This window comes from Helobdella robusta (assembly GCF_000326865.2).
Source record: "Helobdella robusta unplaced genomic scaffold HELROscaffold_1, whole genome shotgun sequence".
Classification (NCBI taxonomy): domain Eukaryota; kingdom Metazoa; phylum Annelida; class Clitellata; order Rhynchobdellida; family Glossiphoniidae; genus Helobdella; species Helobdella robusta.
Genome location: NW_008703570.1, coordinates 4421969 through 4447142, shown reverse-complemented (window position 1 = coordinate 4447142; position 25174 = coordinate 4421969). Strand labels below are relative to the sequence as shown.

General features: G+C 31.6%; 2 protein-coding genes across 2 annotated transcripts; one reads left to right on the top strand and one right to left on the bottom strand.

The window, feature by feature from the left end:
• Positions 1–19: 19 nt before the first annotated feature.
• Positions 20–3115, top strand: HELRODRAFT_158835 (hypothetical protein; the record flags this gene model as incomplete). Its single annotated transcript, XM_009010806.1, has 4 exons — positions 20–55; positions 1782–1922; positions 2673–2741; positions 2927–3115. 4 exons carry the CDS (start codon positions 20–22, stop codon positions 3113–3115), a joined length of 435 nt encoding a protein of 144 aa, XP_009009054.1.
• A 3293-nt stretch (positions 3116–6408) lies between these two features.
• Positions 6409–23369, bottom strand: HELRODRAFT_105284 (hypothetical protein). The gene is made up of 15 exons (XM_009010805.1): positions 23260–23369; positions 21441–21539; positions 20376–20462; positions 18593–18724; positions 17940–18016; positions 15292–15380; positions 14052–14224; positions 13407–13619; positions 11472–11572; positions 11218–11321; positions 10724–10841; positions 9450–9751; positions 8921–9013; positions 7445–7696; positions 6409–7347 (listed from the first exon to the last, which is right to left on the bottom strand). Exons 2-15 carry the CDS (start codon positions 21501–21503, stop codon positions 7187–7189), a joined length of 1965 nt encoding a protein of 654 aa, XP_009009053.1. The 5' UTR covers positions 21504–21539; positions 23260–23369; the 3' UTR covers positions 6409–7186.
• Positions 23370–25174: the final 1805 nt, after the last annotated feature.

Genomic DNA, 25174 nt, shown 5'->3' with positions numbered 1-25174 from the left:
GTAGTTGCTTGGAAACAAAATGTCGTTAGGTAGGCAGAAATTTGTTCCGGGAAGGGTTTGAATTTTTAGAAAAATGTTAATGATTTTTTTTTTGCTTATTTTACCACTTTTATAAGAAATTTTTATTAACTTTCATTAATAAGCTTATTTTATACAAATGTTAATGGTGTGGGGATGTGCTAGATTTAATGGAAAGTTGGTTTTGATTTTGGTAAAGAGATTTTCAGATTTCCTGCATTTTTGTTATGAGTTGTTAAGTTGACTTAGCCTTGGGTGAAAAAGTTGGAGCCCTCACTAAAATGATGTAATCAACGCGGTGAATGATGGATTTAGATCGGACATAATTGCAATGCATAGTCTGGTCAGGTAGGTAGCAGTTGTGGTAATGAAACATCATTTCGGGATCTTTAAAAATAATATTACTCCTGATTCAAACGTTCAACACACCCTCCTAAGAATTTAGGTAATTGCAAAAGTCTAGTCGGTAAAGGCTTAGGGGACAAAAGACACTGGCTACCTACACTACAATAATTCGAGCGGAAGGTTTAGCAAGTGCAGAACGAACAGGCGCACGTAACTTATAAGAACGCTGCTTATTTCATTAAGAAGCGCTGTTTAAAATCGCGACAACGGTGGTCTCGAAATAAATTGATTGATTGATTGATTAATTGGTTGGTTGGTTGATTGATTGATTGATTGATTGATTGATTGATTGATTGATTGATTGATTGATTGATTGATTGATTGATTGATTGATTGATTGATTGATTGATTGATTGATTGATTGATTGATTGATTGATTGATTGATTGATTGATTGATTGATTGATTGATTGATTGATTGATTGATTGATTGATTGATTGATTGATTGATTGATTGATTGATTGATTGATTGATTGATTGATTGATTGATTGATTGATTGATTGATTGATTGATATAACTAGCAACATTTCTATGCGGTAACATATCAAACGGTAACATAACAAGCGAGTGCAACAGTTGCGTTCTATTGTGAAAAAGACTGAACAGGATTTTAAGTTTTCAATAGTTTCCTCCAGAATTTAGCTTTCAGTTTTTGCTGAATTAAGTTAAATTTATGTTTTGTTTTAGTTCAACAATTTATTTTGTAATATGATTTACCTTCGTTTTTAATATAATTTTAATCAACACTGTTTAATTAGAAACTAGTTAAGATTTTGTTTTAACTAATCTCTCATAATTTTTTGTTTAACGAATTTAAATAATATTATAGAAGGTCGAAGCCATGTGAGAGTTGATCAAAAAAGCTGGTTGGAGAACCACATTGCCTTAATACCTCATTATATCAATATTTTTCCAAAATTTAAATAGAGCTGCCTAAAATTTGAGCAACTGGGAATCGTGAAAAATTACGTTCTAATATTTGAATTACATTAGTAAGTTATACTGTGAAACTTTCCTTAACGCATTGCACGGTTTAGTTAATCGCATAGAATTAGGAAAGTGTTGAAAATATTAGAAGCATTTCTTCGCTGCTGGAGTTTGTCCATTTGAGGCTCGTAATAATTCAAAATTTTAAATCGTCATGTCAGCATTTAAAGGTACTGTTGATGTTTACAATCAATTTTTAATTCAAAAATTAATTTATTCACATAAACAATTGACTTCATCTCTATGGACTAATATAATACTGAAAATATAGAGGTACTTTTGATGTTTACAATCAATTTTTGATTCAATAATTAATTTATTCACATGAACAATTGACTTCATCTCTATGGACTAATATAATTCAAATTAGCTGCTATTGCATTTTGATAAACCTGCCACGGGTTCATCCCGCAGGAGAATATCAACTGAAAGAGATGCTCGGTTGTATGGGATAATCAACGACCTTGCGTCCGGATATGGAAACTTTTGCACCGAATGTAAATCAAGAAAGGTATGTTCTTGTGATTTTGATATTTTTTTTATAGTTTTGATGGAATTTTTTAATTTTGGTATTCATTTCGGATTAGCTTCGATTAGTTTATAATATATTTTAAGGCGAAGTTGAAGTTTTCATGCAAGAAAAGCAAAAAATAGCAGTTTTCCACACTTTGCCATTGTTTAGAGAAAACTGCTGATCGGATTAAAATTGATGAGCTAGGAACTAGATAATACTATATTTTAATATTTCTTTAAATACTACTAAATTAGCAAACATTTAACGCCTATTAAATACGATTTAACAAAATATTTGCGACTGTCATTCAAGAAAAAAGTTTCTCGAGCTTATTGACCGACCAACGCTTTTTTATTTTTCAAAGGAAAGAAGTTTTTTAATGAAGGTCGAATTTCAGATGCATGAAAATTATAGTTTATTTCCGAAATCCTGAAAAAGAGACCGTAATCTGAAAGCGGAAGAACCAGAAAATTTCAAGATAGATTAATTTTTAAAAACCCACCATGAAAAATTAAGCAAATGAACGCAGAGCAATAAAGTCTGAACAAATCTCAAAAAAGGAGACTACATTAGAAAATCAGCTTAAAGGTTAAAGGTCAATTACACTCTTCCAAAGTTTAGAAGATTCAACAAAGCGCACAAACATCATTTATGAATACATGTTAAACGACGCATCACACACGAAGCATGTGATAGACGGGGATCTTTTTGTCATATTCAAACCCGGTTATTGCGAAGCAACACCAGGCGACCTTAACCATTAGACCATCACGCCGCTCAGCTTCAAGAATACACCAGTTTGTACCGAACAGAATGGTAAGATTGACACTAAATCGCTTACCGCAGTATTTAAACATTTTTGGAAACACACAAAAGACTCAACATTTAGATTTTTTGAAGCTTAGAATTTCTGTCAGGACTTTTAATGTTAAAATTGAGCTTTTATAGACCACTCAAGAAATGTTGGCCTAGTTTAATAATTAATTTTTATTCTTTTTTAGGCATCTGAGGCATCTGAATATTTTTTGAATTGTATAAAAATGATTCTACGTCAGGTAAGTGATGGTTGCACAAATTGTCTCAAGATGTTTAGAGACAAAGTCAAATTGAAATGTGATGAGGCAAAAGCGTACAGAAATCAAAATCCTTTGTTCGGTAGTCCGACTATATCCAATTGCAAGCAAGATTGAGATATTGAGGTCAACATTTTAAAAACGTATAAATTTTTAATGCATAAACTCACTCTAAAATTTTATACCTAATCTTATATAAATTTTCATTCTATTTGTAGTAATAAGAATTATTCTCTTTTTTCAATGCATTGTCTTTGCCCTTAACATAATTGCTTTTAGTTATTTTCTATTTGTTGTTAATATTTATTATTTATTGACAAACTGAACAACGCATGAAAATATAGTCGCTTAATAATTATAAACATGGGGTTTCACACTGAATTACTCTGGCCATCGTGTTCTTTCCACTATGAACTTTACTGGAAGCCAGAGCAGCCTTGAAGTTTCGCACTCATTATAAATGGTGAAAGAAACCTCAACTATAACGCTTTTTGGTCAACGTTCCGACAAGTAGTGCTCTTAATTTCTGTGTGTAAATCGGTTATAAACTTTGAATTGAAAGTTATAACAACCTTTAAAAAACATACAAATGACAGTTTTTGTAACGCTTATTTATTACCATTTTAAAAAATTTACCTAGAAATAGAACATGGGTGACCAGCGTGTGGATCGGAAGTTGTACAAATGTTAAATTTTAGAATTCAAATATTAAAATATTTATTAATACAATACTTATGTTTATGAGCTTTTTAAAAGGCGATTGTATCAACACAAACACCATCTTAGTAATTGCCGAGACTGAAATTGTTATAGAAAAATTGTTAATTCCTAATGCTTTTTTTCCAATAAAAATAAATCTCATTCAAAGCTTGTTATAGAAAAATTGTTATTTTTTTTTATTTTTAAAAAATCAGGATGTGACAGACGCACGCAGAAACTGTTACAGCATGCAAGGCAGTAGTACAAAATTAAACAAATTAGTAAATAAATAAATAAATAAAAACGGAGAAAGAAAAATGTTTTAACATGAAAAATAAAATAAATAATAATAATAAAATAAATAAAATAAAATAAATTGACAATAAAATGAAGTAATGACATAAAAACGCAAATTAATAGACTAGATGATGACTTAATGAGTTAGTGAGGTGATCGATAAATAAAAACTAGTTGTGTGAATGATAAAGTTTTATTGAGTGTCAATATGTTTGAGGTGTCTTGTGATGAAAGTCTTTTCCTGATATGTAGATTGTAGATTGGGTGACGACTTGATAGTTATGTTTGCGCTGACGAAGGTTGTGTGTTGTAGTTTTAATTGGTGGTAGTAGAGGATAATATATATATATATATATATATATATATATATATATATATATATATATATATATATATATAATACTTCCTAATACTTTTATTCCAGTACAAATAAATCTCATTCAAAGCTCTATATAGATTGTATTGTGTTACATCGCATTGCAGATTTGTAGTGCGCCTCTATCTTCAGAGGCATTTCAGTATGCCGATGACAGTGAAAAAATATGCCAATCTAACTACCAAAAAGCAGCCGCATTTAAGTTAGTACGGATGAATTCGTTCCGTTGGAATACCTGTAATTGCCATAATTACTGTTACGCTTAAGTAGAGTAGAAAAAAAAAAATTGAAGGGTTTGGCACTAATATACGTAAAAAAATCTAGTTTCAAGCATAAAACCATAAAATTAATTTTAATTGATTGTGTTAATTTTATTTTTTCATTTTAACCGTAAAAAATTCAGCAAGTACAAGTGCGTTGATTTGAATATAATTGTTGTAAATAGTTTAAGAAACATAATTATATTGTTTTATTCTAGCCCGCTTTTATATAAAATTTAGTAGCCTCACAAAACAGAAAATGTGACAAATTTTTATAAAAATTAATGTTTGTTATAATTATTTGAAAAATGTGACAAATTTTTATAAAAATTAATGTTTGTTATAATTATTTGAAAAACGTAGAAAATGCGAAAAATAGTTGTTTTTAAAAAACCACTATACCAATGATCATTTTTCTCATCAACGAAAAAATTCAGCTTCGGTCACTGCAAAATGCCATGCATACATGATATTTCTTGTATGCTGCATCGCATGGCATTGGTATCGCCTCTTCCTCAAAAAAAAGTGCTGTCTTCAGTCCACGTTGTTTGATCAATAGACATTTTCCTCATCATTGATGCATCTCAACTAAACAAAATATGAGTTTCAGACAAGCGACTGGTATTTCGCTTGTCCAAACGAAACAGCGCTTCACCAACCAGGCAGTGTTTAATTAATAGAGTTGTTTAAAAAGGGTTAAAGGTCTTACAAAACTCAGAGGAGACAACCACACAAAAAGCGCTGAAGGACATGTGCTAAACGACGCATCACACCCAAAGCATGTGATAAGTGGGGATATTTGAACCCGATCACTGTACGCACTTCGAAATAGAACTAGGCGCCTTTAACCGACTAGACCATCCTGCCGTTCAGTTTTAAATTTCATCATTTCCGAAGACCTAACAAATGGAGCTCAGCACGTCTATATATAAAACTGAGTTAGACAATGAGACACCAGATTACTATTCTTAATGCTGTATTAAACACTGATTAGACAAAAACTTGCAGAGTTATAATACTCTATTCAAATTTGAAAATTCAGTCTCACTGAAGAAATTGTGCACAAATATTTTAATCGAGTCAATTGTACAAAAGCGTCTGATTGTTTTATTTGATTAAGTCGACGAAAACGTTTTCAGCGAATATTTTATTTTTTAAATGATTTTTCAGTGACAGACACAAAGCATTTCAGTCATTTCAGGTTTATCATTTAGTCCAAGTTTGTTAAATCACATGCATTGGTCTACAATGTTTATTGAGTTTTAAGATATTTTGTTGAGGTTGTTAAATGGATTCTCACCACAAAAATGAAATACTTTTTGCATTTAAAGAGCATTGAAAACGGATATTTCCGCGACCGCACTGTCTGTCGTCTACGAAACAATACAATGACACAATTCCCGGCAAGTTCAGCATAACTGTTTCTTTTTATAAAATTTTTTCGTTTTTAATTGCCTGGTTAGGTAGAAAAACAAGTGTTTACACATATTTAAGAAATTACACAGCGAAAGACAACACGATTTTGCAATATTTTTTCACGATTTGTTGGCGGTGAGAATGACATGTGGTGTAGAAACGGTTTAAAATAACGATGTTAATGTGAGCTTGTCAAGACCGGCAAGACTTTATAATAGTTCAGTCGATGCTGTTTTAACACCATAGAACTTAGCATAGCAGTTGGTAGCAGTAACATTAATTGCGTCTTTATATTGGAAATAATTTCGGCCTATTTTTTTCAATATTTTAGTATATTGAAATTAATTAAAACTAATACGAAATTTTGGTTCAAGCCCTTTAAAATAGTCACACATAATTAATTAAAATCAAATAAATGAATGTAGTGGTATCACATAAACCAGAAAATTACAGCAGATCTATACCAAACATAGAAATGTTAAAAAAAATAAATACCACAAAAATATAAATATCGACGTTTTAATAAATTACCATTGGAGTAAAAATTAAAATAAAGCCATCATAAGGCACGTTGAAGACTGCTCAAGAACAGCGATATACACCATTTATAAAATCTTAATTCATTGAAATATTTTAACAAGAATTCAATAAATAAATATATATTTGTACAATATCAATTCAAAAACTTGTAAAAACTTCAACAACAGCGTGCAAAAAATATGAAAAATATTGAAAGTGGAATGATTAAAACATGTTAAAAACCGATTTTAAGGTAGGAAATGCAATAAGTACAGATATGTCGTAGAGGAAATCTTAAAAAATAACCGTTTAAGTTGGAATTATTGATATATATGACACAATGATCGCAATCAACAACAAATTCAGTAAATTTGTTTGCCCTGAATAAATTAATAAGGTCGACAGAACCAATGAAAACATGTGAAAACCTTCAATGGCACAGAATACGTTGAAACCATAGAAAACCCAATTAAATTTAATTAAAAAACTAAATAAATATAAAACAAAACCAATTTTAAAATGATAATAATTAAAAACCTGATTTAGATAAAATTGATATAGCACCAAACAAACTAAAATAAAAACATATCATACGTAGGTTAATACTCAATTTATAATTAATTATAAATAATCATCAAAATCGTCTTTGGCAATCCCAGCATATTCATAATCTCTTTTGAAAGATCTGCAAAACGTTACAAAAATAAAGCTCAAGGTGGATATGATGCAGCACACCGATGCCAGCACCAACAGATGCGACGCGGAAAGTTTGGCAGAAGTGGCTGTTCGAATAAACAAAATTTTAGACAGTTTATCATAGTATTTTTAATCAGGCGCATGCACCGTTGTTAAATAATTCACTCGTGAATGATTATTTACCTGTATCATTATCACAGTGGTTTGAATGATTGAAATCTCTATCGGAAGAACAGGAAATACATTGATCCTTCAGTGGCCCGTAGCACTCCCGACAGGATTGATGGCAAGGACTGCATGTTGATGCATTCAATATCTCAGTGAAGTTGGATGTGTCCGATGAAACTCTCACCAGGTTCCAATCGGGAAAGTATTGCTGTGGACATTTGTCGTAGCAGGCACCATTCAGCATGTATTCATTCCCCTCACAAACCTCTAGAATTTTAATTAGAATTTTAATTGCATAAAACTTTAAACAGCGGAAAAAGTTACTCAAAAATTGTTTTTCTTCATATTTTCACAATCAATATTTTCGTTCCGCATTTATGTATGCTTGGTTATTGAATTAAACTTTTATGCCACAAAGACTGAATACAATTGTGCACGAGTAGTGCGATAAGTTTCTGAACTGGGCGGTCAGCATCTAATCGAACAACAACGGGACATCGTTCGTCTATTCATCTTGAGTGCTACGATGTTCCGCTCCACACCTCTCCATCAGTCAATTTCCGCAAAGTAAGGAATCTTATTTTATTTTGTACATATCACTTTCCCTTCATAAACTTTTCTTTTTAAAGATTAATAAATCTTACACACACATTTCCAGGACGACGATAATAAAAATGACTCTCAATTTATCAACATAATCCATTGAATATAAAATAGTAATAACTAGTTTATTGAAATAAGCGAAATAAGAGAAAAACATATTAAACATCATTACACAATCAGTCGCATATTCATTAATCAACCGGGTTTTAAATGACAAAAGCATATAAAAAGTTCCAAGTTCTAAATCAAACGCTTGACTTGAGTTAAGATTAAACTTTCTAATTTATTTTTCATGTCACGCGGGCTGGCCTCCATGTTTTTTAGCGTCCATTCTTTCAGTTATACAACTCATCGCTCAACACATAATTCCTTTCATTTCAATATAATCAAAACCACGATGAACCATTCTGCATGTTTAGTTTTATGTTTAACCACACTGCGCATTTAACTGTTTGCGACCACTATTTAAATATGAGCAGGATGAAACCGAGAACAGAGCCTTGCAGCGTAGCACACAAGGCACGTCTTCTTCATCTATTCACAACATCTGTCGTTATGGGAGACAGTATTGAACCTGTTATGAACCTCGATGCAATCTCACCTGGACATTGCACTCGCCATTTAATCCATCCATCTTTCGTTGGACCGTCACTTTTAATTATATGTTTTTCAACCGTCGTTAATATTGGTCTCCATCCTACCACTGCTCATATTTTGTAAGCTTTTTGTAGGCAAAAAATGTTTAGTAAACTGAGAAAAGAACAACAGCTAATTTATTTATTATTTATCAAACATATTCAAATTCGAGTATTGTTGATACTTGATCAATTTAAATTAAAATTCAATAAACTGTATACGATTGCGTTTTAAAGAAAGTAGTTCACAAACTTTTACTGGGTTCAAGAGTTCTACGCTTCGGGACAGAAAGGTCTGGATCAATACTCGTCCCGTGTATTGACAAAACCCAGTTTGTCAATTCGCCTATCGTTAGTTTAAAAAATATTACGCCAATGTATATATACATTATCTAACCTAAAAGCCATAATGTTAGGTAGCATGCGATATAATCAATCAAAAAAGTAAAATAGCGTGTAAAAAAAATGGGCCTAAGAATTTGTTCAGTGAAACCATTATTTAAAAAAACAACATTTAAAGTACCGTTATAAAGTGTTAATAAAAGAAAACAAACATTCTAAAACTAAAAAAAACAAACAAGTCAACCAGAAGTTCAATAATAAAAAGTTAAGAGGAATCAAAAGTCAAAACAAACATCAAATTAAAATGTCAAAACAAACATCAAATTAAAATAAGCAGACATGAGAAGTATAATGATGAAACTTACCACAGATCATACAAAATCGCAAGTTTAACTATGGAATAAATGACGAAGTTCGATCACTATATAAAAATTACTAACCATTTTCTTTCGAGCACATGGCTGTCAAGGACCAGACCCCTTCAGGGTTCTCTCCCCAAAAGTGCGTTGAAGTAAAAGGCCAGTTAATAATACCCTCACTAGATGTATCCAGAGGTCTTTTCATCAGCAATTTAGATCTAGTACCAGCTGGAGATAGGAGGTGAAGTTCACAATCACCTCTTTTCGCCGTGGAGAAAGTAATCTGGGCTTGCACGTGTTCGATGTATTTGACAACCTCGTTATTATCAGTGCACGACGATACGTTGACGACGTTCGCAGTTTCTAAACCCCCATGAACCGTTCTTAAAAGGATTTAATTGTAAATTCATTCATTTAACAACGTAATGAAAGGTTTGTATTTTTTTTTATACGTGGTTAGATAATTTTTAATCTAAATGTACAATTGCTCTACTTGAAGCTATTCTTATTCGCCTATCATCATCTACGTCTCACCTTTCTCCACGGCAAAAAGAGGTGATTGTGAACTTCACCTCCTATCATCATCTATCATCTACTCATCTCATATCATCTACTCGAGAAAGTTACCAAATATGACTAACATCGATTTCAACAGATTTTGTAAGCTATCCGGCAATTAAATGGTTCACATACTCAGATTAAGACAACTGGCTTAATTTTAACGACAAATGTTTGTGTCACGCTAACTAAAAAAAAAACAAATTTCCAATTGCAAAAATTATTTCATGTTTTCATGAAATTATTCAAATCAGACTCTAGAAAATATCACTTTATTATGATTTTGTTTATTATTTTATAAAATGGGTTCTAACACAAAACCCAAACCCAGAATTTCAACCATATTAAATTAATAACCAGGTTGCACAAAAATTAGAATACAAATATTTAAAATTGTTTCAAAAACTTCTTTTTCAGAAACTACGTAGAAAATCAAGATCTTTTCAATTCATTTTCAGAAATGAGTGCCAATGATCCAGGTAAAGAAATAACGAAGTTCTAAAAACTAAAGAAATATAATTCAAAATTTTAATACGTTCATTAAAGTGCATTGACTGTGAAAAAAGTAAAGCTAAAAATACTGCTTGTAATACATACGAAAAAATGACTTATGATGTAAGTTCACAATGCAAACTCGAGTTGGTCCGTTAGAGAAATATTTGAAAATTTTCAAAAATTATTCTAACTTTAAAAACTAACCTTTTACAATTTGTAAAAAAACAAGAAATAAATTCGCCGTCTTATAAGAAAAATAATGTACCGAAATATATTTAATATTTTCTCAACATATAATTAACCTGTTGGTTATAACAGGGGCAAAGAAGCATGAGATTCTTTTTGGACTAGTTTTCCAAATATGAGCTAATTCGACCAGCTTAGAAGCATCCATCAATCCATATCCATATGCATGGCTGACTGGAGATAATGAATTAATTTGGCGTTAGCGATTTCAGTAAATGAAAAAAAATGTTTGTACTTCATTAGGCAGTTCTAACAAACAGACCATTCTTAATTACTTAGTTTAACAAACAGACCATTCTTAATTACTTAGTTATTATAACCAAACAGACATGCGCCACAAACTCTATAACATGCGCACGACATTCGGCATCTGAGTCGGATGAGCGCGAAATAAAAACGACGCAAGAGAAACGACGACGTATGATAAAACGTAGAGGATAATTCTTTAAAAAAAAAAAAGTAAAAATGGTAGCTAGAATCAGCAAGTTAGCATCCAAATTGAATTAACAACTTCAACTGAATCGAACACAGAAATTTCTTTTGAACTCACACCATCTGCCAGCACCGTTCAGGATCCAGTCATCGCTTTTGAGCGTTGATCTTCTTGACGATCTGACCACCAGATGCTGAACATCTCTCCATGTCAAAAACTTGCTGCAAATTATTCCAGCCGTTATTTGCATTCGTTGAAAACCGACGTCATTAAATTGTATAATATTGTATAAACTAAATAATATACATATGTTTATAGGTAGACACATGTGTCTTTAATAACATATAACAATACGTGAAAGAAAACAATACTTTTTTTGCAGAGCTAGAGCGATGATGGCGGCAGCTATTGGTGCACTGGCAGACGTGCCAGAGTGGGTGTCAGTGCAGCCGTCATGCAGGTCCGTCGTGATCTGACACATTTTATCAACATTAATCAATTATAAAATTTCTCATAAAATCAATCCTAAAACATAAATACAAAAAAACCATTTGTAAAATTTCAATGAAAAATATAAAGCATACTCACATAAACAGTTTAAAAAAGAGCAAAAAATGAAAAAGAGCCAATTTTTTTTTACGACGATGCACTAGTCGACCGAGTATGGAAAATTAATTCAATTTAAACTAGTTTTCAGAACAAAATTCTTAGCAATTTTAATGAGGTCTGAGTTAATGAACTGCGATGTATTTAATTCATAATGTACGAATAGAGTTCACTCTGAAATAAAGTTAGAATCAAGTAGCATACAAAATGTACATAACAATAACCATGATTAAAGTTCTTTTCAGTTTTTTACTATCTCCTGTTTTAATAAATTTAAAATAGAAGACATGGCAAAGTGCATTTGCATTTGCATTAAACTTGAGTAAAACAAACAAATATGTTAGTATTTGACAAATAATCTCTGATTAGTTTGTAACTATTTTGTAATTTCAATATCTAAAGAATCAAAAGTTAGGACTATCAAATACCATTCAACTGCCAAATTTCTACTTTTCTACTATAATAAAGAAATAAAAGTTGTGACACCCAAATACCATTCAACTGCCAAATTTCTACTTTTCACGATCAGCACCCACAGTATCCATTATCGCTTTACTTTAAAATCGGACATAAATAAAATTTGATCCTAATTATTTAAAACTTTTGTATATAGATCAATTTTGAGCGAGTTCGAACGAATTCTTTGCTGACCTGATTGAGAGCAGGCTGTATAGAGCTGTCCAAAAAACAAGTTGAGGCTTAAAAATAAATTTCATTAAACGTAATTTTGTCCTTAAGACTTTAAAGTAGTTGCAAAAAATGCAAATCGAACTAAAATTGAGTTCTTTGAAACGGGAAGAATATATTTTATATTCGAACTAGAATTTAAGAAAAATTGTCCAATAATGGTACATGCAGTAAAAATAGTTGCCTCAATGAAATTTTGCTTCCAACCTGTGACGCAAAGTTGTGTTATATTACAGATTTTTGGAACAACGAGGTTTCGCTTGACGTGGTGCCGTAGATCCTGAGATAAAGATTCAACAAAATCTTGACTATATTGTTGTTCTAGTGTTTTGTTTTAAAGCTAATTATTATCCAGCCATTCGATCCAGCATAATTTCAATGTGAAAGGGTGAATCTTTCGCAAAGGGTGCCGTTGTGCTGTTGGGTCTTACCGTTGAAGTGCTTTTTTTTGCAAATCAGGATAAACTTTCCCATAAACTCAACTTTTGAAACTGTGTGACTTGAGAGTCCATCATGATCTTGTAATAAACATTTTTCCGTAAAAAATTAAGCCATTGTCAATTTCGAGAAATAAATCGAAAAACTTATTTTATTGTTTAATCTTATAATTCCTCATTATCTTCAAGGTATCCGTTCAAAAGGCGCTTCATGGTACACAAAACATTGTCTGCCAAAATTACAGAACCACAGCTTCAGCCAGATTATACTTGAAACACTGATCAGAAAATCATTTCTCACTAAATTAACGCTTTAAACAAATGCGACTCAGGCAAAACTTGGCGCTATAACAAATTACCCAACGATCTACATCGCAACAACATTTGGACCCGTGCGCTTAGTTTGCAGATTTCACATGTTAAATGTTTATTCATTTAAACGCACACTTGCATCGTTTCATATCATTGTTTAAATTTGAATTGAAATTAAAATGAATGTTTAAAAACAATGGTTAGGATAACGTACAATTTAATTTTAAAAACTAATCAATATAAATCAAGAGACAATAAATTTACAATTTGCGTTCTTCTGTCGGATCCACTGCTATAAGTGGCAGCCAATGTGGATGAGCACCTTTCCAGGTAATCAGGCTGCTCGTAAGTAGATGTGACGCTGCTGACAGACAATGTGTACATGCTATTCGTGTAACCATCACAATTGCAGTTGTCGCCATGTCTTCCACCATTGCCGGATGCCCATACATATATAGTTCCTAAACCGTTTCGGCCCTGTTTAACGATGAACGTGAAAAACAATCAAAACAAGAGGCTAAACTTTTATTGCTTGAAACATGCTGATCGGCAGCTTCGTAGACAAATGTAACAAAAATTCCGTGTTGCAAAAAATATATATCACAAATGATCAAATATAAAAATTAAAAACACTCTACATCTATTGTTTACTTTTTTAATTTTCTTACGTTCATTAACAATAAAACGTTTAATGAAGTTCTTGCAAACTTGAATCAGACGAAGCACAGTGATCAAAATTGGTTATTTGGTAAAAAGCTAGCAAAGCAGTGATTCAAAAGTGATTTGGTTAGAAAACATTAAGTAATAAAATGAGAAAATGAAAAACGCTTTGATCTCTGAGAAATATGCACAAACATCATTAAGAAAAACTAAAAAGACTAATAATTTGGTTAAATAATATTTGCATACTTGTTGGACCCCCATTAAAATAGCTTTTTGTGCAAGGGTGCCTGGGCCATCCAACGTTTTGCCATCATCTGTTGGTCCCCATGAAGCACTGAAGATATCAATATGTTGGAGATGATATGATAAAGCCTGAGCTTCCAAAGCGTCAGTTACATCCCCATCCAACATTCGTATACCTTAAATAGGATGGGTTAAATTGATATGAAATATTTCGGATTGATCTTAAACAATTATATTATTATGACCGGTTTACTGAAGTAACTTTAAATAATTTAATAAACTATGGTAACACAGTTCTGCCTACTCTCAGGGAAAATTACATTGACATCCAAAATTACCCTGGCCAAAGCTACGATAACGCCAGAAATATGTCAGGTCAATACTCTGGGCTGCAAACAAGAATTGAGCATGTTAACACTCTAGTCGAATGGTCATGTGCGGCAGAATGCAAAGTATCTACACCTTCTTTTCAGCCTCTGCTGGTCAATAGACAGAGATTACAAGTAATTTGACAAAAGGCATAGTCGTTTTGAAAAGAGCAGTTAATACAAGCTGATTTCTTCCCATTATGATGCCTGTTATGCTCTTGCTGTGAGCTTCAAAAAGATTCGGGGTACACTTTATCAAATTGCATCTGATATTGTCTGAATTGCCGTCAACATGACACAAAGCCAAATCGAGTTCATAAAGCACCATTTTATTAAATTTAAAAAGCGCTGACCAAGTAAACAGTAATGCATATGATGCAAAAAATAGCGAATAATACTTTTTTTTTAATTCGAAATTGCAAAAAACGGTAATGATCACATCATAAAAAAATCAAATCAAGAAAAAAAATCAGTTGCACAGCTTTTATGAGTTTGGGTTGCTAAAAAATGTAGGTCAATGAATCGGAGGGTCAGTTTAGGGGCCTCCAAATGCATTTCAGCCAGGGCCTAAAAATGTCTTAATCCGGCACTAACAAAACCGCGTCACTTTCTGATTCATTGATTTTCATAAACATTCGATAGTGCATTTGTTTGCCTTTTAAAAAATTTTTCCTTCTTTCTCTTTAATTAAGTTTACAGATTGAATTCCTTATAAACAGTAGAAAGTTTACCTTCTGCAGTCGAACCTCTAAAACAAAAATACAAACTCGGTCGAGAAATACATAACACTTTTTATATATATAAAATTTACAATTCTAATATTGGTTTATAATGTTTAAGAAAATTTTGCTGTTGAAGCTATAAAATTAACAAACCTCCGATACCAGCCTTGTAGGCAATGCCCACGCCACATTTATTGTTGTTAGCGATTGCCGCAACCTCTCCCGCGCACCGCGTTCCGTGGCTGAAATAAATCATTGCAACATCATTAGATCTCATTCAGCGAATCTTTACTAATTAAAAAATGTTTATATTTAATAACTTTTAAACGATGTAAAAAGGTTTCACATGTTAAAAATGTGCTTTCATCTCCACTTGTTTGATTTCAAATTGGTCAGGTGACTGATTTAACTTTTCAATTGCTTTTGACTCACACGCACACACACACAGATATATATATATATATATATACATACATATATATATAAATATATATATATATATATATATATTTATTTATTTGGATCCAAAATTCGTACGAATATCGTAAATGTTCAACTATCATTAAATAACATTTCCATTAATAGGGTTCAATCTACAAGACTTTTAGGCATCATTCTTACTAGCAATTTGTCATGGCCTGATCATGTTCAATTGGCTTTTCAAAAAATTACAAAAATTTAGGCTTAATATACCGACTCAGATCTAAATTTCCTAAACAAATTTTATTTACATTGTATAATTCAATTGTTTTGCCCTATTTCACTTATTGTATATCTAACTGAGGCTTTGGTACAAAATCTAATAATCGTATTTTAACTCTTTGTCAAAATTATTTCATCCATATATTGTATGGTTTAGCTAAGTTTGATCATGTAAGTATTTTTTTGGCATTATTTAAAATTCTATCAGTTAGTCAATTACATATACTGTTCACCTTAACGTTTTTTTTTATAAATTATTCATATTAAATTACTGTCCATCATTACGTTAACAGTTTAATCAATTATTAAATCATCGTTCAATCGTTTTACGAAACAATCCTGACTTTTACTTTCCTAAACCACGCACAAATTTGATCATTAATTCAGTTTTCAATGTTTCGAGTCGCCTTTGGGACTTGTTACCAATACATGTAAAAAAAACTCGACTACGCTTGGTTCATTCAAACAGTCTGTTTTAAAATTAATTTTAACGAAGCATTTTTCAACATTCATTAATTGTTGACTTTTTTCTTATTTTACAGTATTATTTACATTTTATTACATTGTAATTAAGACTTTACTGCTTGATAGTTTACGTTTAATTCAAATTTTCGTTTATATTTGTTCAAATTTTTGGCTCAAATTTCTGTTTTGGTGGCCCTACAAGTGGAAACGTTGCGTCTCCAAGTGATGTAATTTTTTGCTGAATTGAAATGAAATTTTGTTGTTTATTTGAAATGAATTGAATTTGAATAGTATTGTACGAATTCTACAGAATAGTTTGCGTTAATCGATATAAAGTGTGTCTTTTCAATTTTCCTTACTAGAATTTTCTGGAAAATGTTTAATTTGTTGAAAATAGAATTATCCAAGTTCATCATGAAAATTTAAGATTAAAAGCTTTACTTAAAGGATATAATGTACAATCAGGAAGACCATAGTAGAGCGAGTTACAATAATTTTTACGCTGATCGAAAAAGTTTTTTTGACCGTAAAATGGTGGATCCTCAACTTTGGATCCGCGGATTTGAATCTTTTCTGAATCCCTAGATTCTCACCCGAATCCGGACACGGATTTGAACCTGAATCCGGATTCGGAACATCAATAAATTTTCAGCAAGTTCAAAATATTCATCATTCAAACTATTCGTTTGAAGAAATAAATTACTTGCTGATTACCGTGACAACAATAATCATCCAGGTCAACTGTACTCAACCATTAAACAACAATTTTACAAACTAAGTCTGCATACACACTACTCCGGATTGTCGAAACTTGTGAACGTCACTGGGACCCTACCTTAAGGATACAAAAATGCTCCTGAATGCGTGATATCTTCTAGCAATTTTCTTTAATTAACCCAATGAGAACACAAACTATAACCAAAAATTTACCAAAAAGTCGCTTAATATGTGGCTATCATAAACGCAATAAAACAAGTTCAAGTTAGAGTAAACTTAGAGTAGAGCCAGTTTTGCTTTAATTATTCGTAGAACGGTTAAACACTCGACACATTTCACTTTTTTTAAATATCATGATGAGGAAGATGAAGAAATTTATGACAATTCAAGTTGCATAAAAATCCAGGAATAATTTTAATATTATGTTCTTCAATTTCCCATTGAAAAGGTTTCAAATTCAGGAAGATTACGGAAAATATTGTTGCTAATCTAATTGTATTTGAAGAAAAATACCTTTTATTAAATCGTTTATGTTTTTCATTTATCATTTGGTCCAACGTATATAACAATGTGAAGACAAAGCTTGGAAGAAATGGCAACTGATCGTGAAAAAATTTGGATATGTATCAGTTGTGGCATTAAAATTTTGATTAGGAAGAACTATCTTGCTCATCACAAGAGAAATGGTAAAATGAATTTCTTTCTGTCCAGCGCGTGAAACAAAAGTAAAAACGACGCAAATGAATGCAAAAAGTTCGTCATCTAAATTCGGTAACGGGAAAGTAGTTGTTGATTTTCCAAAAAATGAATTTCAGCAAAACTCTAATTAATGAGCAATAGCTAAAAATTGAAAAAAGGGACCAAAAACATTTTTTATGTACCGCCCACATTCAAAATAATAAAAAAAACATTTTAACCGATTGAAGTCGGTGAAGTCATATCTTGGGTGAGGATCAGTGTCATTATCGTTGAAGTCATAACTTGCTTGAGGATCCTGTATAGAAAAAAAAATTTTTCATCATATGTTAAATACTATTAGTGGAGGAAACTACAGAAATAAATGGTGATAATAAGTGCACAAACGGCATATGTTCATCCAAATAAAGGCTAGTAGTGGACCAAAGAAAACCATATAAAAACTAACAATTAATTCTTAATAAGTTAAAAAAAATTTAATGAAATATCTACAAACACACTTTATAGCAAGGCGGAAGAAATAGTAACGTAAATGATTAATGGCAAGATTGGGGTGGTCTGAAATGAAACATTAGTTTGGGTATATCAAAAATAAACTGAATTTGTAAAATTTCTGAAATCAAGAAAAGGCGGATGGGTGTAATCTACTTCATTAATTGACAACTGATTCGTAAATTTGACAATCATATGTTAGGAAGTTGTCAAAAATTTGATTAGAATAGTGAAAATATAATAATCACAAAACGGAAACATGAAGTGTGTGTATAAAGTATTAGGAATATATAATACAACAGCTAGCATTCTGAACAACCATTTTAATAGAAAATTAAAGAAGCTGTGATGAAAAAAGCACAAGTTATAAAGGATTTCTAACGTAATTTGCAAACAGATCTGTATGATTTTTCTCAATGCCATCATCGAGAATTGTTATAGCAATTCCATCACCAGTCATATTGAACCTCTTGTAGGCGTCCATTATATTCATAGATGGATGAACCTTTTCATTCTTGAGAAGTAAGATGAAATGTTTATTAAATGTAAATAATGTACATGTTACGGTGTAGAGTACGATGACAAATGGAAGCATGTGTATCCGCATAATTTAGATTTTGTTAGTTAGGTGATAGTCATTTCATTATCATATTCAATAATGATGAAAGAGACAGATGTCATAAATTACAATTAGCAACTGATGCTTTTCACAAAATGTTAAAAAATATCTTTTTAGCAACAGGGTTAGTCGCAAATTGGAATAAACTTCCTCAGTCTTTTGTGAACTCTCCTAACATTTCTATTTTCAAATCGCGATTGGATTTTTTGTGACACCAAATCTTGTTTCTTAAAATAAAAATTTATTGTGAATGGATAAGGTGTGAATGCGTCGATTGTCTTTAGTAAGAGTTTGCGTATGGGCGTACATAAATAAGCTAGTACGAAATCCTCCAATATAATTTGCGTCCAGGACTTCTTTGGGCGACATTTTGGGCGGGTGCCAAGCATCTGGTGCTTAGTGACGGAAACTATGGCATCGTTTTCGCTTCGCTTCACATGGCCAAACTATCGTAGGCGATGACGACAACATGCATCCTTCAGTGTTCACAGTCCCGATCGGTTCAGGATCTTGGTTGTATGGATATGGTCTTTTAGGCCAACATGCTGAATCAGTACGAGGCAAGGAGGTGCCATCTGTTCCATGGACACCATGAAACTTATTTGGCTTTTCTCCAACGTGGCTTTTGAGGTCGCCACGTATCAATAGTATCTCTGATGGTGGTATTTTCCTAATGGCATCTGAGATCGTGTTCCAGAAGTCGTTTTTGGCATCTTCAGAATCACCGGTCTGTGGTGCTTACGCAGAGAAAACAATCAGAACCTGTTTTCCTATTCTGCCAGTTTTCTTCTCAACGCTCTGGGCAAACTCTCCTCTGCCTTGTCTATTTTGGGTGTTGGAGGTGGCCATCCATTGAGCAGCACAGCGGCATGATATGTCTCCGAGGCGAGTTTAGCAGCACTGCAATGCAAGGCAGATGAAGCTGCCTTTAACGCTCTGCTGTCGGTATCTGTGGGCAGAACGGTTTGCACTGGCCTTTGGGTCAAAGGTCCCTGTTTCACAAGGCAGTGGATTTAGAATAGAAGATCATCCTCTATTAGAGCCGTTGTCCTAAGATCTTCCGCCTCCTTCAACATTGTCTTCTTTCTTTTAGTATAGTTGGTTCACGGGCGGCATCTTATTCCGTAATATTTTATGCAATCCCAGAAAGTCTCCCTGCCCAGGACTGCAATGAAAAGTTTGTGGTTTTATTAATATCAACTTAATTTTGCCATGATGTTATTTTATTTAAAGTCATGTTAATGTATTTAATTTTCACAATTGAATTTTTAAGCTTTTTCGGCAGAGTTTTTCCTATGGCGTTTAGAATCAACTGCCTTCGATTACTCTAACTTTACTCGTCATCATCGTTATCATAGTCAGCACATACGCCATAACGATTTCTTGTAATACCATGGACAATCACTTTATGCAAGTTTAAAATTTACCAAAAAAGGTTAATTTAGTTATAAACTAATTATATCATGTCTAAATAAAATAGTCTATTAAAATAAATCACAACAAAAAATATTCAACAACAAAATTCTAATAACATATATGTACATACCATATACCACATATTGGGCCATAATGGATCGACAAAAAAATCTCTCTTCATACGTATTTTAACTTTTTGTTGTTCCAACCATATTACCTGAGAATATTAACCAAATTTTGTTTAGGCAAAATTTATGATAAAAGAGCAATATTTTTGGAATAATGAAAATAAATAAAGGGTATGTTTTTAGTATTTTTACGACGTCTGAAAATAACATTTCGGGCATAATAAATTCTTGAAGAGATATTCTATCTGCATTAAACAAAGATGACACAATGATATATAACTTAAAAAAATACAGTGCAGCACAATTCCTTGATGGATGTAAATTGTTTGCATGTGTTCTACGAATAAAGGCTCAGCATGTTCAATTTCAAAATCCATTTACAATAAGCAAGCGCTAATTCAAACCTGGTTGTAACACAACTGGTAAAGTCAACATGATTTGTCATATCCAAGAAAAACATTGGCATATTAAAGTCTTTCAATCTGAAAAACAGATATTTAGAAACATTCCCATTAGACTAAATTGAACGAACCAAAGAGTTCATTTGAATCATCTTCTAATCCATGATATGTGACGATACATCAATTAGCGTATTCCTAAAAGTTCTAGCATAAGCAAGGTTCAACAGGGTTATCTAATTTCTTTCGAGTGCTTTGCATCAAGCTGTGCAATACAAAGAGAATGAAGTGTTTAAGAGCTACAAACTAATTTAATATCTATTTTGTAAAGTTCATTCCAAAAGGCAAAATACTCGCTGACAGATGTTCGATAACAAAATGCTATTGCCAAAAATTGCTGAAGCTGTTTATTTAAAATCACTAGTCGTTTAAAAACGGTAAGGATCTTTTATCAACATACTCCCAAATTATAGCATACAAATAAAAGGCACAGCTAAAAATCATTGGTCACCTCGAGTATCTGGGAAAAGCATTTAATTTAGTGTCGTTTGACTAAAAAATTGCCAAAAAAGCACAAGCCCAAGTGAAGCTCTAAAACAATCAGCAAAATAAATTTTTGTAAATCGTTGTCTGTAAAAAAAATTTGATACTATTTGATCGTAAACTAACTTTTGGGTTTTGTTTGAACAAATTTTGATGATAACTGTTGCTTGAAAGCGATCTTTTTTTCATTCTGTCACGCACAAATTTAAAATAATTTGGAAGTATCTGAAAAGTGTTTAAACATATTTATGTATAACATCTTGAAACAATATTTAATTTTGAGACAAGCTGTCCGTTGCATAGTATTTGTCTTATATTAATATTATTATCATTTCATAGCATGGGCATAGCCCCTTGCCATCACAAAACCAAATTCAAAAAACGAAACAAAATAACATAAACCAAATAAAATTACAAATTCCAATGACTGTCTGAAAATTAAAAAAATGAAATTAAACAGAGCACACTTGAAATTAAATTTGATGCCAATTTATTAACAGAAAATGACCGTTAATTAATTATGACCGCCTCAAGATATCGCAATTTTAAAAGATCAGAGTAATGTTGATAGTTCTACACATAAAAAGTATTAAGTCTTTTCTGCTCCAATCACAATGCCTTAAGAGACTGAATATTTACCTACATCTGACAAAAAACAACAAATGTCATTTACTCCAAAAACCTTGAATACACTATTTAAAAAAGCATTGATTACAATTTCTATCATAATTTTGTAGAATTTAAATGCATATGGCACACAATATGTTTTGAAAACAGTTCGCCAAAACAGAAAAAAATTTTAAACTCATCCACCCAACAGAAGACAACAGAAACATGATTTCATCATTTATTCACTACAAAATGAAACTTTCAACCCTAGGCACTTTCAATCTATCAATATCACCAATCACTAACAGCTAGTTACACAGTTTACCTAATCTCATTATTCCATTGCTTTTATTCATTCATCTATCTTTTCCTTGTCCTGCTGTTCTTCAGTAATGCCTTATCTACACAATAATTTAATCTAATTCATTTTAATTCAATTTTTTAATTCACTCTTGAATAATAATTTAACAACATCACACTGCACTCAATAAGACACATACCTTTATACATGTTATTTATCTGCACATTATTCTTACATATTTGTGCATAAACCTACCATTTTTTATTCTCTAGTCTCAGCTGCACAATTTTTTTAACTTTAAGGGGCAAAATAAAAATATAAAAAAAAATCTTTTTATATAATTATTTTACCAATTTATTTTTTTTTTATAAAATCATTTATTTTTTATTATCAATATGTTAATTTACTTTTTAGACTCATCATACTTTCTATTTCAGTTCAAGTTTTATAATTTATGTATTTGTATTGTTTTGCATGTTGTAACATTTTTGGCATCTGAAAATGAATGACTTTAAAAATAGACTCAAAATAAATAAATATTGAAACCTTTATCAGGATGTCAAAAGATTTTTAATATTGTAAATCACTTTTTACGAGTCAGTAAGTAAGAAAATAATATAAAATAAATAAATAATACAAGCCCTGTGGCGCATAACTTTACCAAACGCAATTAAATTAATAATAACCTGACGATATTAAAAAAAACATCAATTTCATATAAATAAACTTTTATAAATAATGTAGAAAATTTTAAATTTTCAAGTTATTAGGCTTGAGAAGACATATTATAGAATTATACCATATGATAACACATAAAATCTGTTATGTATCTATGATAATTAATGTCATTGACAGATTCATTAATAGAAGAAAATATAATATCATTAGATTATGACATCAGATATATATATCATCTAATTTTTATATAATAAAACTAATGTCTGTTCAAAATGTTTATTTTATTTCAATTTTACACACAAAAATATTATCTGGGTTCAGATCATATCTGGTGAACATGAAAAAACATTTCAATACCTCTTCTTCTAATCTGAATCCCAAAGTTCTACCAATATTTGCAGCTTCTTCAGAAGATTCGTTTATAAACGCTACCCACTCGTTAGTAAAATAACCGGTAGTAAAAACATAGCCAATCATTGTGTATATTATTATTATTATATTACATAAAAATATAACTTTCAAGTACATGACAAAAAGTTCTAGAGTGTTCCTTTTTCTTATAATACCATAGTATACTATACATATATTTATATTCAATTTTGTTTTATTTTATAAACGTGACAATAATATATCCATAAAGTTTGTTTATTTGCAAACAGATGTTAACCATGCCACCCCCGGATGACGATGGATGGAGGATTAAATTAAATTTACGGAAGCGAACTTAGCTACGGTTTATGCATATTGTAAACCAACGTATGTCGCGTTCAGGTTATGAAGCCTTCACACACGTCAATTTGGTATTTTACCAATATTTATTTTAGTCATCATAAGGCAGTCGAGTCAAATAAGAAAGTCATACCAAAAACTAAAATAAAATTAAATTAAAAAAAAAAAAGAAAATAATACAAAATTTATGCTTATGGTTTACTTTAAATTAATTTTTACCCAATTAACCAGAAAACGCCAAACGTGCTGTTTCCATGCAGTTTTTGGAACATTAAAATGCCAATTCACTAGTCTGCAACCAACTATTACTGGTCTACCAAATCAGTTTCATCGGATTTATTTGTTCCATTGATGTCTAAAGTGTCTCATTGTTAGCATTGCCAGATATGAGTGCAGCCTTCGGCTCTGTTGATCAGTCAACTCATTCTGGTATAAATGTCAATTTGATGTTTTTAGTTTTGCCACCTTATGGTTCGAATCTTATCTGCTCGGTAGGACGCAACAGATCATTTTTGATAAAATCTTGTCGAATGTTGAAATCGTTATATTTGAAGTTTTCCACGGTTCAGTTATTTTTTGCCGTATACCTTACAGTTTGTGCATTTTCGATAATTAAAAAAATTTACTTTATATATCATGCATTTGCTGATGATGTTCAGATAATTTTTCCTATTAGTTGTAATACTTCCATTCTGTTGTTAGGCCATTTAGCTGATAGTCATTTAGTCTGGTGTTTCAATGAATTAAAAAAGTATATAATAAACATCAGGGTCTCGTGGCCGAGTGGCTAGCGTGTCCGACTACTACTTCCACGACCCGGTTTCAAATTTTGCAGTTTCTGAATTTCATCCGGGTAGCCGACTACCGGCTAACCCAGCCGTCCATCTTTCCGAAGTCGGTAAATGGGGAGACGACGTAAGTTGTCGTATGTTTTGCCGGCAAAATGGCTCAGTGGCTGAGTCAAACATCTTAATGGCTACCATATACTCAGCGTATATGATTCGGTGTTTGCGCATGCACATAAATTAAATACACGTGTACGTCGTGTGAAAAGCTTTTGTGGCGACGATGACTGCTTCAAATCAATGGATGAAGATATGAAGAACATAATAAACATATATAGATAATATATATGTAACATTGTAAGTGGTTCTGTGTATGTCAGAGCTGCAATAATAAAGACTAGAAAAAAAAAATTGAAGATGAATGAAGAGAAAACACAGCTATTACTGTCGGCAGCTGGCAACAGTTACAGAAAACAAATGTCAACTCCGTTAATATATCTGAGACCACCGCGCAAACTTTTGCAATTTGGGCGTCATTTCCTACAGTAAAATGACCATAGATCAACATGTTAAGATGCCGAACGAAAAATGTTGCTATCAGCTTCGCAGACTCAGACACATTAAAAAAATCACACAATTAAAACATTAAAATATTTAGTTTAAAATGAGACTAAAAAGAGAGTATTTTTTACAAAATTTCTGAAAAATGAATGTGTCGTTTACAGACATTACAAATTCTAGCGGCAGAAATCGCCTCT

Excerpts from the sequence above, each read along its gene's own strand:
- HELRODRAFT_105284 (XM_009010805.1), bottom strand. The coding sequence starts at position 21,503 with ATGAAAAAAAGATCGCTTTCAAGCAACAGTTATCATCAAAATTTGTTC. Across the intron at positions 11,322-11,471 it reads GCTCTAGCTCTGCAAAAAAA|CAAGTTTTTGACATGGAGAG; the intron begins GTATTGTTTTCT and ends AATAATTTGCAG. Across the intron at positions 7,697-8,920 it reads AACTCTTGAACCCAGTAAAA|AGGTTTGTGAGGGGAATGAA; the intron begins GTTTGTGAACTA and ends TTAAAATTCTAG.